Source organism: Carassius gibelio, chromosome B2 (assembly GCF_023724105.1).
Source record: "Carassius gibelio isolate Cgi1373 ecotype wild population from Czech Republic chromosome B2, carGib1.2-hapl.c, whole genome shotgun sequence".
In the NCBI taxonomy this organism is placed as follows: domain Eukaryota; kingdom Metazoa; phylum Chordata; class Actinopteri; order Cypriniformes; family Cyprinidae; genus Carassius; species Carassius gibelio.
Genome location: NC_068397.1, coordinates 18,933,038 through 18,950,248, shown reverse-complemented (window position 1 = coordinate 18,950,248; position 17,211 = coordinate 18,933,038). Strand labels below are relative to the sequence as shown.

The 17,211-nt window shown below is 37.5% G+C and overlaps 2 protein-coding genes across 8 annotated transcripts in view; one reads left to right on the top strand and one right to left on the bottom strand.

Annotated features, from left to right (window-relative positions):
* Positions 1-17,211, bottom strand: part of LOC127950757 (transcription elongation factor A protein 1) — a 174,441-nt gene that overhangs the window by 73,882 nt on the left and 83,348 nt on the right. The gene's annotated exons all lie outside the window — the stretch shown is intronic.
* LOC127950743 (catenin delta-2-like) overlaps positions 1-17,211 on the top strand; it is a 72,035-nt gene that overhangs the window by 9,983 nt on the left and 44,841 nt on the right. For 5 of the 7 annotated variants that reach the window (XM_052547979.1, XM_052547977.1, XM_052547976.1 and 2 more), the window contains exons 2-3: positions 1,959-2,092; positions 8,723-8,835. In XM_052547979.1, the coding sequence (XP_052403939.1) occupies positions 1,964-2,092; positions 8,723-8,835 (242 nt within the window). In that variant the 5' untranslated portion in view covers positions 1,959-1,963. Of the gene's footprint in view, positions 1-1,958; positions 2,093-6,472; positions 6,666-8,722; positions 8,836-17,211 lie in introns of those variants that run through there. The other 2 variants (XM_052547980.1, XM_052547978.1) reach the window with 2 other exon arrangements.

The window sequence follows — 17,211 nt, the reverse complement described above, 5'->3', positions numbered from 1 at the left end:
AGCTCAGCTTTTAACCAGCCATTATTCAGTGTCGCATGATCCTATTTATTACATTTTTATATTCCCAAAAAAGAACAAGAATTACTTGGTTTTTATTTGTAATAATAGCCAAATTATGCTATAATTTAACTCATGGACAGTTATGAAATCATAAACCAAATTTTAGCACAGGTAAACACACAGATAGCACACAGAGCAAAAACCAGTGTTGATATGCAACATTCAGCTCATTATAAGTAATGCTTAATAATTTGCAACACAATGTAAAAAATGTGCTAGACCAAATGTTTGTGTGTTTACATCACAGCACTGTGACATTTTGTGTTTTTTTGTTTATTTTGATTTATGTTTGATATCAGGACACTATTAATCAGAGGCAGATGGATTTGATTATTGTCAAAAAAACATGTAATCCATCTGAACCCACACACACCAACACCAGCAGCTGGGACTGACATTTGTTGATGTTCTGGTCTGTTTTGCATGATCTTACTGGTAAGTCATCGGTTTGACCTAGAAATTAAAAGCATCTGCATCAGGTCACCAAATCTGATGAAAAAATTTAGCAGTTATCTATACTTTTCCTACTTCACCTACGACTGGCTTTTGTTTTCACAGATCGTACTGTTCAGGTTTTCTGATTGAGTGCTTTCTCTTCCATACATAGCAGATGTGTTCACAGTTGTGCCTGATGTGGTTGTGTTGAAAGGCTGTGTGCCGGTGCTCATAGGTACACATTCACACGTGAGCAGCCATTTTCTGTCTGCTCCTGCTGTGTGCACAGCGTTGTCTGGGAAAGCTTTCAATTTGGATGGTTGATTTTGAAGAGGGAGTGCAATTGCCAAGGAGGAAGCTGAGGGTGAAGTGAGTGTCCAGAGTGGACCAGAGAATTATAATGGGATTTCATTACTTAAAATCTAAGGTTTTAAAAACCCACAAAATCACTTGATGTATTACAAACAAAAAGTTTTGAGCCAAACATATTGATGGACTTGTCCCTGTTTTTTGTTGTTGTTTTTTTAATAGCTATTAGGCTTTAGTTACATCACTGCTTACTAGTTGGTTACAGGTGGTCTTGGGGGCGGGACTTGCTCATTCTAGATCACATCTGATTGGATAGTTTGAAATATCCTGCAAAAGAAAGTCTATGCTTTTATATGCATATATGTTAGTTATAACATTTGGGGTCATTTTTTTCTTATTAAATCATTAAATTTATCAACAGTAAAAAAAATATTTAAAAAAATAAAAATTCAGCATATTAGAATGATTTCTGAAGGATCACGTGACAGTGAAGACTGGAATAAAGCTGCTGAAAAAAGGAAAACATTTTATTTAATTTGAAAAATTTCACAATATTAAAGATTTTACTTCATTTTCGATCAAATAAAAGCATCTCTCTCTTTTTTTTATGTTTTTAAGACTTGAAACAAACAACAAAACTATATATAGCTTTTGAATGGTAGTGTATGTGCTTATTTGCTAACAGTGAAATTTTTAAACGTTTATGAATACATCTAATCGCACATTAACTAAAAGCCACAAAACTAAAATGTAGTTTCATGGGGTTTTCAAAGTCTTTTCTGAAGCTGATGAACGCAAATCAAAGCATGACGGCGACAAGCTGAGAATCGTGTTCGGAATCACAAACCTCGAGAGATGAGGAGAAAAAAGTAGGTCAAAGACGAGAGAAAGAGACTGAAAGAAGAAACAAGAGGCGGTTAATTAAATATTATGTCTTACAATTATTACATCACAACAAACAATTGATAAAGCACTTTGATTAGTATTATGACATCTGTAGAGTGCCAAACCGTGATTTTTAATGTCATTTTACCCGACAGTCTGTCATTGTAAAGGATTTGTTTCAGCTGATTGCTCCAGTATACACTGAAGCATGACAAAAACCTTGCAAAGTTCATTCTGAATAACTGTTGGTTCTGTTGTTTGGTTCACAGAAGTGATGCCAGTACCAGACCATCTCTCTGACACAGAAAACTCCAGCATGTTGAGCCCAGTACTGAACGCCTCAAACGGAGATGGATCCGAGATGGAGACCACCTCTGCCATCTTGGCCTCTGTTAAAGAACAGGTGGGTACTTCATGTCAAACTACTGTAAAGTTCTCCATCCTTACAGACTGTCTCTAATAGGAGGTTATGATTCCCCCCGCACTCACACGGAAACATTCATTTTCCAACAGTTTAATTAGAAACTCTCTAAATCTTTGTATACTCTAAACAGTAATTACACAGAACCTTACCAGTGCTCAGATGAGCTGAATTAAGGAACAGCAAGGTTTGAGTCATTTCCATCATCTCATGCTGCCGGTTTCATTTAGCGCCTGGTGTCTAAAGTCACAGATACAAATGGTTTTTGATGGTCAACACACTGCAAATGCGCCGTTACGCCTCAGTGTCACATGGTTTTGTGAACGAGTGGGAGGAATGGATGTAGGTTTTGGGGCTGCGTGGTGTAAGATATGTGAAATATTTGACACTCCAGGTCTCAATGCTATGCTAGTCACTGCTCCGCATCCTATCTATAATAAGATTGGTCACCTGCTTGTCAGCAGGTGGACAGCTTCCTAGACGGCTTGATCTGTTAGGAATAATGACAGGTGATTGTGATTGCTTATTATATCTGGTCATAAAAAGTAATTTACAAAATGCATTATAGATTATTGTGCATGTCAGAATTTAGTGTGTGATAATGTACAGTACAATCGTTTGCATATATGTCTGTCTCGGCTGGAGGCCTTTTTTGAGTCAATTCCATGAGTAGATAAAAATGGATCATGACAAGCCCTTCGCTTCCTTCTAGTGTTTAACTCACACTCCTGGTTTTAAACATGGGACAGAAAAAAAGCGACATGCTCTTAGGGTTGGAAATCTACACGGTGAATGTTAAAGTAGGCCAGAGCCACAGGCTGCTGTGGGCCACTCTAATAGCTCTCCTATCAGAGCGAGAAAAACGGTCTGCCATCTTTTTTTGATGCTTTTCACTTGAGGGTACCGGTGGACAGAGTCCATGTCACGTACAGTGTTTGTCTCTGAGAGGAGTTTAAACTAAACATGTAAAATGGAGCTATTTTCTTTCCTGAGTTGGTGTACTTCCTGTTGAAACAGGATGATTGGGTGGGACATGTTGAAGAGCTTTAGTTACACTATCGTTCATAAGTTTGGGTTTGGATTTCGAATGTCTCCTTTCTAACTAGGGCTGCATTTTTATCAATACAGTAAAAACAGTAATATTTAGATTGTTTTTTTTTCCAGTTTAAATAAACTTTGTTTTTCTATTTTAATATATTTTATAATGTCATTTATTCCTGTTATGGCAACACTGAATTTTTAGCAGTCATAACTCCAGTCTGCAGTGTCACATGGTCCTTTAGAAGTCATTCTAATATGTTCATTTGGTGCTAATTTATAGTGCACATTTTTATTATTATCATTGTTGAGCAGTTGTGCTGCTTAATATTATAATGGAAACTGCATACATTGAATTTCATGATTTTTTGTTAAACTGAAAGCTCAAAAGAACATACAAAAAAATAGAGAAATCTTTTAACATTTTAATCTGCAACATATATCTTTTCTTTCTTTAATGTCTTCACATTTGATCCATGCAATGCTTGCTGAATCAAAGTATTTATTTATTTTCAAAAAAGGTAATCTTACTGACACCAAAGTTTCGAAATGAAGTGTATGTCACAGCCATGAAGCATGATTTGTTTTTGCTGTCAAAGGATGCTATTTTAGCCCCTTGCTGGTAAATGCTGTAACTACACCATTTGGCTCTAAAAAGCCTCATTATCCATCGATGGACATTCAAAATGAAATATAGAAATATTATTGATCTTGCTTGCTAGTGCTAGTCAGGTTGTGTTTCCAGGCAGGGCATTTTCACTATAGAGTGCATTTTAGTGGACAAAAATGTTTAGTACAAGATGAGTCATCGTTATTTTTGGTCCAATTCCTGAAAAAGAAACATATTTTGCCAACCTTTAAGAACAGGAAATATAAGACCTCAAAACTAACCAAAATCATTAACTGAAACTCATATTGTGATGATTTACTGGGGTCTGTAAGCATAAACCACATTTTTTTATTTATTATTATTATTACAGTCATATTTAAGTATCTCTTATTCAAGCGCAGCAGGCCTGGTGTCCTTTTCAAAATACGCTGAAAATAAAGGGTTATCATTTTGCCACTGCTTGTTTACTCACACATATTATGAAAAATCACCATAATTAAATTTTTTTGTTCTCCTCCACTAGATGGCAATCTCACATTTTGGAGTCATTTATTAGTCAGAGGTCAGTTCAAATTCAATATTCAGAGAATGAACTGAACATCAGATCTAAAATCAGTGTAGATTTTGATGACAAAGGATGCTCTGCAGCAGTGAAGAACCCTCTCCACTCTGCCATGTATATACACAATGAACCAAAATGTCCTGGTCTCTTGTATGTGTGCTTTGTGTGCAGTTTTCAAGGTTGCACGTGCAAGCAGAACACAGTCTCTCCTGTGTGTGCGACTCTCTCCCATTAAAATTGTCCTGTATCACTTGTGCTAAACAAAATCACATGCGATGATCGCATGTTTAACAACCTGGACATACACAGTGTCTGTATACGCAGTAAAATCACGCTTTTTATCATCACTTTCTTAGACTTTGTTGACATGTTGACTGTAGTAGTCTTATTAATGTATAAAGTGTTCTTTTCATAATTTTCAGAAGATCTGTTGTTAAAGCTCAGCTTTTTTTGTCCCCTTCATTTGGTGTTAAACAAAGAAATTAATCTTAGTGTTTTTAAAATGACACATTAATAAAAAAGCCACTGGCACATAAAGTTTTATTATGAGCATGGCAAGGATTCTTTGGGGAAAGTGCCAGTGTTTGTAAGGGGTACTACAGCTCTGGCCAAATTTTATTTTTTCCTTTTAATTCAGCCTCTGCATTTTAAGGCTTTTTTATTTTAGGGAAAGCTTGTTAATCAGCTCATTATATCTTTGTCTGACAGGAGTGATTTGCTTTAGCCAGAAGTGAAGTCATTTTGATTTTTCTTAATGTAATAGGCATCACATATTCATTCAAATGAAGCAGTTCTTTTAATTACTTACAGTATCCATAACAGTTGAGGCTGTCTTGACCAGATTATCAACAAAAAAGGCTGTTCTCATTCCTGCTGTAATTTCAACCATGTACATGTACTCTTCCCTTTACATTTTACAGCAAATGAGTTCATCTGAGTCATTCCTGTGTATTTAACACTGTTTTGTATGGTTCTCAGTCTGTGTGGTCAGGCTGTGGAGTGGCTCTGGACTCATTTAACTCCGTGAAATTATAGAAATTGGGTTAAATCCTAAAAGGAATTCATGAGGCAAACCCCAAGTGACATTTTGCTATCAAATGGACCAGTGAAGAAACTTAAATGTCAGTCTTTGTCCACAGGGCGCAATTAGGCATTTAGGCCAGAAGACCACATTCAGCTTTTCAAGCAGTCAAATCAATTTCTCAGTCCCCTGGCTATTTATTTTCCAAACAAATAGGTTTGACAGCCTTTTCTAGAGTTATTATTTAAGATAATGGAAATACATTCCTATTTGGCACTCTCGTCACAATCCTGGCCATATAAAACACATTTTATGATTTTTTTATCACATTATATAGACTACATTATAAGAATCTGTCAATAAGTGGCAAGTAACACATTGAATTAGATAGACGTAGAAAGAGTGAAATAATAGTTTCTTGTAAGTATAGAGCTGTCAAATCAATTTTGGTTTGCATAATATTTGTGAGTGCACAATGTTTCTTAAATATATATATATATATATATATATATATATATATATATATATATATATATATATATATATATATATATTCAGTCTGCTGCCACCAGGCCAGGACCAGAAGACTGAAGGACAGCTTCATCCACCAGGCTGTCAGGAAGCTGAACTCCCCTCCTCTCTTCTGCCCCAGGCACCACTGAACTATGCCCACTTTTGAATCACCACTTTTGGTCCAGGTGACATATCTGCTGTCCTAGCCGAGTGCCTTTTGTTTGTGCGCACTGCTGTATTTAACCAACTTTTGTGACAAGTGGAGGCTTCTCCCCACTCGGGGAGCCTGTCTGTTGCAGGCTACTGAGGCAGAACAGACTGTTAAGGATCCCTAGAGGAAGCACAAAGCCTAGCATCGCACAGTGCTTTTTTTCACAGCTGCTGCTTGGACTGGCAAAAAACACCTCTTCCTCTCTGCGATCCTTTCAACAAGACCCCCCCCCCCCTCCCCTCTTCAGAGTGGAGCACAGATGGCGTCAGAAAGAGGGGAAGAGTTTAGGAGGAGGCGGAAGAGTGACTGGAGGGCGGTGGTATTTGGCTGGCTGGCTGGTGGGAGGGACCCTTTGTGATGCAATGTTGCACAAATAATGCCAAAGCGGCTCTAAATTCACTGTTGCCATGACGACCTTTGTGCCTGCCTGCACTCCACTTTTTGCTTTCCCGCTGGAAGGCAGTCACTACCACTCTTGTACTTCCTCTAATGACTTTACTCTCCTGATAAGCAGAGATGAACGCAGTCTAGTGGGATAGTGATGCACAGACACGGCTCTTTCTCAGCGCGGACGGCCTCTGGAGTATGGTACATGTGCCGGTAAGAGCGCTGTTATTTTATTTGTGAAGGCAACAGGTGTTTTATTGTGAGACTGGAAGCTGGAGTGGTTTTGTTGTTATTGATGGTTAGATTGTTAGAGTTTAATCAGTCGTTGTTCTCTCTTTGTGGCTCCATCTTGAACGCGTTGTTGTGATATAAGAAAAGTCAGAGATGATGCTTGTTTGTATCATAATTGCGATGCCTTTTCAGTCGCAGAGCTATGCAACATGCCTGTCTGTTGCAAATGCACCGGAATGCGTCTACCGTAAATTAATTAATTGAGATCCTAGATGTGTATGATGTTTGAATGCTGCAGTCAGCGCCTCTTTAGTCGTCATGGTCCATAGAGCTCTCTTCAACACTGTGAATGGGTATTTTTGTAGCCTTCATCTGGGTCTGTGCCCAAAACAGCAGGTGATGCGTTCTGGAGCCCTCTAAGCGTTAACTGCTCTGGGGAGAGAGTCTTTGACCTTGTGACTGAGTGAACTCATTTCAGCCTTGTCACAAAAGAAGTGGGGACGTTGCATTGACTGTCGTAGCCTTAGGAAAATCCAGTCAGAAACACTGCACTATATGCATGCGTAGGCGCAGGCAAATAGTGCAGTGTTTCTGACTGGATTTTCACAGTGATTACTTTAAAGAGGAGCTCTGGGATTTTATCTCTGATTTAGCACCGACAAGTTTGTCATTAAATGTTAAGCGGCGCATATCTAATTAAGAGAGGGGTGTGTGGTGCTGGAATGGTCCAGTGACTATCAAAGTTCAGAATAATGCATTTTGGATGTCTGGAGAAACTGGTGAAAAAAAAAAAGTTAAAAAGAATGTACTCTTTCTTTTTTTAATTATTGTACTTTGCAGGCAGTTGATTTATTATAGCCAGTGCCCAAAATTAAGTACATCACCACTGTTTTAATGTTGGGATCATAAGATTGTAAAACTTTTATTCAGCAAGTAAGGACTAAGTTGAAAAAGGTGCCAGTAAAGACATTTATAATGTTACAAAAGATTTCTATTTCAAAAAAATTATTTTCTCATACATCAACGAATCCTGAAAAATGTATCACGTTTTTCACAAAAAAATGAAAAAAAAAAAATATATATATGTATACTAAATTCTGCAGCACAGCTGTTTTCAACATTGATAATATTAAGAAATGTTTCTTGAACACCAAATCAGAATATTAGAATGACTGCTGAAAGATCATGTGACACTGATGACTGAGAATTCAGCTCTGCCATCATAGGAATACATGACATTTTAAAATATTCTAAAATGGAACAATCTGAAAAATTTAATCGTAATAATATTTCATAGTATTACTGTATTTTTGGTCAAATAAATAAAGGCTTGGTGAGTGGAACAGGATTTATTTAAAAAATCATTGGAACCCCAACTTTTAGTGTATATTATTATTATTATTATTATTATTGTTTTGTCAAAAATGATGCAAAGTACAGATTTAGGGCCAAATATTATAACAAATGATTAAATGAATATCATTTACCTGTTTTCTCTTTGCAGCATAAAAAAGTTAGTTTCCATCTCTCTGTAAAACTGTACCTCTCACAAACGATGACACTTCAAGATTTTGTTTATAATATATTTGTGTAGCCTATACCACATATATTTTTTCACATAGATTTCTCGAGAAGGAAAAAAAAGATAAATGTCTTAAAACACACAAGTTTAGACAAATGTTTGCTTTAATAGATGGTTTGTGCTGGGTTGGGCTCTGACTCTCATTCTTACAGTTTGACCATGTTTAAAATTACAGTTCCTAATGAAGTTATTGACCGGAGACTAGATTTATATGGCAGCCTTTTGAAAGAAAGAAAACGCAAGTGCATTTTATCAATATGTAAAGAAAAGCCCTGAGTGGCTGCAGAGCCTTACAGTGTCTCTGCATTCCACTCACACACACACACACACAAACACGCTCTGTGTAGTAGTTACTGGAGCATGTGTAAGTGCATGTGCGGTACATGTTATAGACAGAATCAATTCCATAATTCCTTTAGGGCTTTACACATACGCTCTGTCTGCTTTATGTTTGCAGGAGCTGCAATTTGAGAGACTGACAAGAGAGTTGGAGGCTGAGAGGCAGATTGTTGCCACCCAGCTGGAGAGATGCAAGCTGGGATCTGAGACCGGAAGCATGAGCAGCATCAGGTGGGTCTCTCACTCACTCAGTCTGTCTCACCCCACCATCACCACATACACCAGCTAAAGCTCAAGATACATATCATTCCATCTCTCCTTGATCTTCACCATCCAACTTATCATTAAACCATCAAATGTCATTAAAAGCATGTTTTTTAGTCTTGTCTGTGAAATATTTCGATGTCTCTTCCCTGCATATTCCGTCATGGATATTTTAGTGTAACCACATTCACAGGAGACTCGGATCTAAACTTCTCTCAAACTCAATTCTTTCACCACTGCTTAGTAAACAAAGGGTTAAATTGTCACAAGCTTTGAATTCAGTCTGTAATTAAAATCTCATCATGTTGAAGTCGTAAACGAGAACAGATACTATAATAAAACAGAGTTTATGGATTATATATGCAATCCATTTGACCTCCCAGAGGCTGATACAGTAAGTGCTTCTAATCACTGTTTACACTGAATGTTCAAATTGAATTGAATGGCCCCATTGTATTGTCCTCTTGTCGTTGCCGTGAAGCATATTTTGTGTGCTTATTCATCTAGCCTGAAAACTCAATAAATCAAATGTCCTTCAGCTGTTCAGTCAATAAGACTCCCACGTCGCTTGCTTTGTCAGTGAGATTGTAAAGGATGTTGTCAGGTTTAAAGTTATGTATTTTATCATTGGTTTTAGTATTACTACCATCAGTGTGAGCGGGGGCACTGTAGACCTCAACCAGGGGGATACCTGGACCCCCTCATATTGTTTTCACACATGCATGCATCCTTGATAAATAATTATGAAGCAGAAAATGTCTATTTTTAATGTCTACTCTCATATTTTCCCCAGCTATTTTGTATTTCCCGGTCTATCTCAAGTTCCCCCAAACCCTGTTTTCGTTCATGTAGCAGTTCAGTGGTCTCTCTCCCACATAAGATGAGAGCTGCCAACAGACACAGTTAGAAACACAGAATATTTAATAAGAGTAAAGTGGAGCGGAGACAACACAGTCACTGATGATTTGGATGTCAGGCCATCAAGTGCTTTTGCACTTTAAGCCCATGAGATGATTTATAAATATACCCTACTGTTCAAACGTTTTGGGTTGGTAAGATTTTGCAAGATTTACAAAGAAGTCGCGAATGCTCAAAGGCTGCATTTGTTTTATTTAAAATAAAAAATACGGACAAATTACATTCATGTTCATTTGCCCAGACAGTCAACAGTGATAGGTTTTTGGAAATGCTGTTTTCTACTCTTTCATTCACAAGTCTGTCGCGGTTCGGTGAGTTGAATGTGCTGCTAACTATGCACTGAAAAACCTTGCACTCGTGGGGCGAAACCGGTGACATTATTCTACTGAATGATAGCTAAAAGTTTTATCCAAAAGTGTCGCTAGTTGCTGTGTTCTTTGTCTTACAAAAAAGTTGGTAGAAATTGCAACACTGGTTCATGCGCCCATAGTGTGTGTGTGTGTGCCTTGGAGGTCTGAGTGATACTAGTGCACTTGAAATACTAAGTGGAGGCGGGTCTGGATCGAATTCCGGAGTCCGGACTTTGAGAAGGGCTGTCTTAAAGGGTCAGGTTAGGTCAGCTCTCTCCTCAAAACAAATACAGCTTACAGACAAACAATCTGCTCGAGGCCATAATAGAAGCTGCAAGTCAAATAACACTGTGCTCAAGTATCTAATCAGGCTTTGCATGGATCTTGATTGGTCTCACAATTCAGGATTATTTTATTTGCACTTTCTATCCCTCCATTTTTTTTATCGTTGACTGCAACAGCCATATACTTTTCGTGATGGTATTACTAGCTGGTGTTCGATTTGACTGTAGAACAATACTGATCCAAACACTTTACTGACTATTATTTGTTCCTTTTTAATAAGACAGCAAGCTGAATGTCACAGCATCAGGAGAAGAACCGTGGGCTTAAAGAGAGCCCTTTCAGACCGTGACCCACTTGTTTAATGAAACATGGGTCTTTTCAAACAGCACTCCATTTTGAACAAACATAATACTGGCCTAGCTCTTCAGCGGACTGTCTGATACTCCGCAAAAACAAATCTCTGATTAGCCGATGTGCAAAAATGCCTCTGCAGTCACAATGGAAATGCCAAGTGAAGTTGTCTCATTGTCTCTAGCTGGACATCCATCTGACCGAACCTCGGCACAGCTTCAAACATCTGCTGCTCTGAGTGAGGCCTTTGACTCGATACTAGACGTTCACTGTTGAGCCCTATCCTGTAGTGTGGAGTTGTCTCACTAAACGCTGTCTGTCGAGCACAGCGAGGGAGTATTAAGCCAAAACTGTTTGACTGTTTTCCTGCCAGATTAGTCCACCAGTCTCCTGTGAGCTCGGACTGCGCTGGCACTGTGTACGTGTCTACAATGTGTGCCTTGAGGAGAGATAATGCTTTGTTGGCATGTGGTGTAAATAAGTTGTATTGAGGAGACAATGTGTTTGACAGCTCTAATGCTCTAATCTCACTGTAGTATAATGGCAAGCGAGAGCTTCTCTACATACAGTAGGCAATGGGAAAATACTATTATTAGTATTGTGTTTGTAATATACGTACACTATTTCAGCATTTGCTTTATGCACCAACAAGATTTTTGTCTGTTTCTGCAGCTTAGTTGGTAGAGTTATGATGCCAGATACAAAGCGTGTACCTTGATTGCAATGTAATCTGCTTTGAATAAAAGCATTTTCCTAAATATAAAAATAAAATGCATGAATGTACATCTAGTATCAAATACCCACATTCTTTGAAATTGCACATGAAAAGGAAAGAAAACATTGAAAGGCTTGTCCATTGAGACTGTATGGAAATGGATTATATTTCTCTTTACCCTTGAAGAGGATACATTTATAGAAAGAAAGATGGTGTGCCAAATTCCCTGAACAGTTTTGTGTTCTGAATTTCACCGTAAAAATCTGCTTCATATTCACTAACCACCAGCAATCTACTTTAACTAGGCTTTAAGTGAGCTGAAATAGCAGCGTGCCTTGAGTATGTAAATTAAGTCAAAAATACAGTGTAGAAAAGTGCACTTTAAGCATTATGGCAAAGGCCAATTCAGGTGCCTGGAGCATGGTTTGTGTAAAGTATGTCAGAGTGTGGTAGTATTCTGGAATCTATTCACCTATAGGCTACCCAACCAGCATCAAGAACAGAAATTGTGCATGAAGTGAAACATTTCTGAGCCTGTTTGTACCATTATATGATGTGCTACATTTCTTTAGTGTTTCGGGTGCAAAAACAATGCAGGTTATTATTTAGTAAGGAAGTGGTTAGTGAGAGTCAAGGTGCTTTTAGTAGATTGGTGCAGGGTTATTATAGTTAACTAAAACAAAAACTTAAAGGATAGTTCACCCCAAAATGAAAATTGTGTCATCATTTACTCACCCTCATGTTGTTCCAAACTTGTATGACTTTATTTCTTCTGTTGAGCTCAAAAATGATACTTTGAAGAATGTTGATAATCAATGAGTTGACAGTAGCCATTGACTTCCATACTGTGGAGCACAATTACTGTGAAAGTCGATGGCTACTGTCAACTGTTTGGTTACCAACATTCTTCAAAATATATGATTTAGTTTTCAGCAGTTAAACTCATACATGACTTAAGGTTGAGTAAATAATGAAATTAACTGAAATAGAATAGAAAAATGTAAAAAATAAAAATATTCAGCTAGTTGCCACGGCATTTCTCATTTTCATTTAGTTCAGTTTGATGTAGTGTTTTACTTTTCTAAAATAACTCAAATTAAACTGGAAAAAAAATTATGAAACCACTTAAGGTTTTTGAGGAAAACATCCAGATTTTTTCTCCATATATAGTTGACTTCAATGGGGAACAATGGGTTGATGGTCCAAATTGCAGTATCATTGCAGCTTCAAAGGGCACTACACTTATTACTTTCCAATGTGTATAAGTGATGCATGAATTTGTGAACGCACATCGCAGAGCTGAGATGAGCAATTGTGTTTAAAAAGTATTTTTTTAAAATGACTGATCGTTCCACTAGATAAGACCCTTTCTCGACTGGGATCCTGTAGAGCCCTTTGAAGCTGCACTGAAACTGCAATTTTGACCTTCAACCCATTGTTCCCTGCTGAAGTCCACTATATAGAGAAAAATCCTGGAATGTTTTCCTCAAAAACCTTAATTTATTTTTGACAGAAGAACGAAAGACATGAACATCTTGAATGACATGGGAGTGAAAAGATTATCATGACATATTAATTCTGGAGTGATCTAATCCTTTAAAGTAAAATACTGAATTTAATGTATCCATACTGCAAAGTCAGTGGGGTCCAATGTTGTTTCAGAATGTCCTCTTTTATCTTGTTGAACCTGTCTAGAACTGGGATAGGGTTAAGGACAGTGGCAGTAAGAAATCTTCCCATCTGCCTGTGCACCCAGGGTGTCTGTGCTCAGAAAATCCATCTCCATTCTTACAGGATATTACACATATTAAGGGTGTCTGCTGCACTGGCTGACTCACACTAAGTGTCTCCCTGTACAGTAAAGGGAATACAGAGCATATTGATTTAGCAGGCAATCTGTCAGTCTTAAGGGGTGATGAAAGCTTCTTCTGCTACCCAAGTTCAGTTATGAACCATATAGACTAAACCCAGACTGGTGATTTAGAGACAAGGATATTGTTTGCATCTCAATTACTGGGGTGACCCTGCAAAGATAACTAGGTTATGCCGAATGCAAATGAATATTTGGAAGAGAATTATAATATTGTAAAACAGATTTTGTTATTTACAGATTGTTATTGAAATGTCATACTTTGTCATTTATCATAGTATAATTTGTTTCAACTAAATCTTGTATTATCACTTAATGGTAATGTTTCGGGCCTTAATGTGGTTCTAATGTATCCTTGCACAGAGGAAATTGTCTTTCGACTATATTACATGTCTTTCAATGGAAGCGACACATGCTTTATCTGCCTTGTGACAAAGCAGCACACTAGCTTAACTAAGACAGCCTGGCATAGTGTGGATCTCAACCACTGAGCTTCCCCACATGTGACATCATCACTCATGCTGTCAGCCTAATGATCCACCACATCCTCAGATGCACTTAAAATAACACTTCGTCCTTTTAGAAAGTACACTTGCAATAGGAAATGTGTGATTGATCCTGTTATTGCTCAGGCTAACTGCTGTTGTCTTAGCCTCATGGTGGCACGCTGGGGTTAAATCAATATTTATCTTTTTTTTAGCATTTAGAATGTTAAAAACATTTTTGTGAGTGAGTCTGGAAACTCCTTTTGAAATACTGCAAGTGAAAATGTAGTGACCTTACCTAAATTTACCATAGTTTTTGAATAGTACCCATAGGGCTGCTATCTTGCTAAACTATTTCCTAAATATTACCCATACTCTGTCCAACTGTGGTGTTTGTAGTAAAGCTTTTTAATTTTGCGCATATACAGGTATATATATATATATATATATATATATATACATACAGACACACCATGGTATTCCATATAAGTACTACAGTTACCAAAGTTTTGCACCACAGTTAGTGTTACTATATTAAAACTACTATAAATTTTCATGAGGCAGTTTCCAGACGAGAGCCATTTTGTGCCAGCCTGGGCTGCAGAGGTGTCTGGGGACTGGTGTTTATATTGCTGTGATTGATAGTAAGAGTGTTTTACCTTCATGCTAGTCATAGTAATACACTGTAAAAGAGTGTTTGCCATAACAGAGCAGCTGTACAGCATCTGTGCCACACCAGCCATTGCCTTCTTATCCACTGACACAATTCTGCTATGAGAACAGCCATGATTCAGCACTACAAGAGGGGATCTCTCATTACAGGATGCTCCCTCTCAATGGGATTGAAATGTATTCCTCTCTGAGGACTGTGTTACATCTCTTTTGATTTGTAGTGTATCGTATATCATCTCATGAAGAGTCCAAAATCCCACACAGGATTGTTTCTGCTTTCCTCTTGTCCTTGCTAAACTTACTTTTTATAGACTGTAGGAGTGCTTCTATTGGCAAAATGACTTACATTACTATCTATTCCACACAGAAGGATATTGTATAGTTTCAGAAGACTTGGAGTATTGTACTTTTATAGTACTTTTAGTCACTTTAGAGCTTGACAGCTCTTGTTCTCATAGAAAGACGTGGGCAGGATATTGTTGAAAAAAAAAATCACAGTTTGTGTTTCACTGAAGAAATTAAGTCAGAATTTACAATTTACAGATTGTTTTCATTTTTGGTTGAACTGTCTCTTTAATCATGGTACCCTAATTGATTTAATAAATTGTTTTGGTCTGTCTATCTGAAAAGTTACATGTTAAATTGCTCTATATGTTATATCTCACATACAGTACCAGGACTAACAAGGACCATATTAGTCCCACTCATCTGGACTTTAATAATGGGTGGGCTGGCTCTTATGGATGAGTGCCTTTGCTCCGCACTCATTAATATAATCACGTGAAGCCCTTTCACATGCTCTGTGGGACAGCATAGCTTATACAACAAACTGAAGACATGGGAAAGTAGTTAGCCCTACCCCCATGATCAAAGACATGGTTAGATTTATGTGTGAAATCTAAATTTCAACACAAATCTATATGAGATTCTGCTTTTTAAGTTATGTGTTTTTACATTTAAATTCCTTCTTCTACTCAATATATAAAACATATATATACAACTGTGGTAAAATTTAGCTTGAAATAGCAGGCAGCCTCTGTTTATTGATGGCATGTGTCTGTCTTTCTGTTTGTCAGTTGGGAGGCGCTCATTGACCCGCAGTGGTTTGGGGCTGGCCTGCTCCTCTCCCTCCTTTTTTCACATGCGTTAGCAGGGAACAAAAGCCACTCTCAGCTTTGTTCCAGCTTTTCATAGCACACTTTCACTCTTTCTCACCAAAATCTTGGCTTTCTTTCTCCTATGACAATCCAAACAGGCTGTAACAAACATACACAAAAACCCTTTTTGTATTACTGCAGTTTAGGCAGCTAGGTTTTGTAATGCAAGGTCCACAACATAAGTTGGATTTTGAAGTCTTATTGTGTGGTTGTGTATGTATGTATATCAGGGCTCCCACGGGTCCTTGAAATCCTTGAAAGTTTGTGAATCTGAACAAAATTTTTCAAGGCCCTGGAAAGTAAAAAAAAATAAAAATAAGCATACATTGACTCAGGTCCTTGAAAGTGCTTGAATTTATTTTGTGCAAGAAGCTTTATATGGAAAAAATTCCATATTATTCCCTCTGGTCCACTAATGTGTTATCACACCAACACTTTGTGGCCTGTGCATACTAGCTTGCTTGATTTACATTAGTTACATGCATTTATGTGTTATGTTAAGTGTTTCCTGTGTGATGTACTTTGTGCTGTACATTGCCATGACGTTAGAGTGACCATATTTCCTCTTTTTCCCAGACATGTCCTCTTTTTGGATGTAAAACATTTCTGAACTGCCCAAAATGTCGGGGATTCAGCTTTTGCTTTTCATTTGCAATGATTGTCTGTTTTTGTATTAGATGCCACAAAGGGACAGTTTTCTTAATCCTGCTTCCATTGAATTTCTGACCATTATTGCCCGCTCTTGTGATTTTTGTGTCCTGTCCCACTTCTGTTTACGCGATCATGCACGCTTTGTGGAAAGTAAGATCAGATATTTGCTAATAAGCTCAGGATCTGTTGAGCAGGCTCAACCCATGATCAGTCAAATCTGACTCCTACAGCTCGTGTTGATTGCAGGGTTGCCAAGTCTGCGTTTTTTTTTTCCCATGGCTACTTTTAAACTGTTAATGGGTTGATTTCCCCAGTTGGTTAAAGGTTTAAATGTTGCTTCTGCCTTTGTTAAAACTGTGCTAGATGTTAAGTTTTGTGAAGGAAGGCTACTGGTAGTAAGCTTTTTAGCTGTGTTTATGATCGATATGCATAACAGTAACTGAATAAAATGAATTTAAGGTTTGGAAATGACATATTTTCACACTACTTTAGCCAGCAACCAATCACATCCCAGACCCCCGCCATGCACCTTGCGGAAGAACTTTGTAGTCGGTAGCTACTTCTCTCTGTTTTTGTCTATGGTGAATCACACAGATACCAGGCTACTCCGCAGTGGTACCTACCCAAACCAGTCTAAATAGTCTGAATAGAAAAATTCATTATTGGTGTACCTTAGTGATCCAGGACAAGCCAAAAACACGGTTTGGAATATGGATTCATGGTGCACTCACTTATTATGTAAATGTTGTAATTTTTTTACACAAAAAAGTTACAGAGTGCAGCTTTAATTTAATGCTGTTAAAGGTGAATATATAAATGTATTTAATGCAATATTTGACATTATAATACACATTATGTTAAACATTAATTAAATTTTATATAATTTATA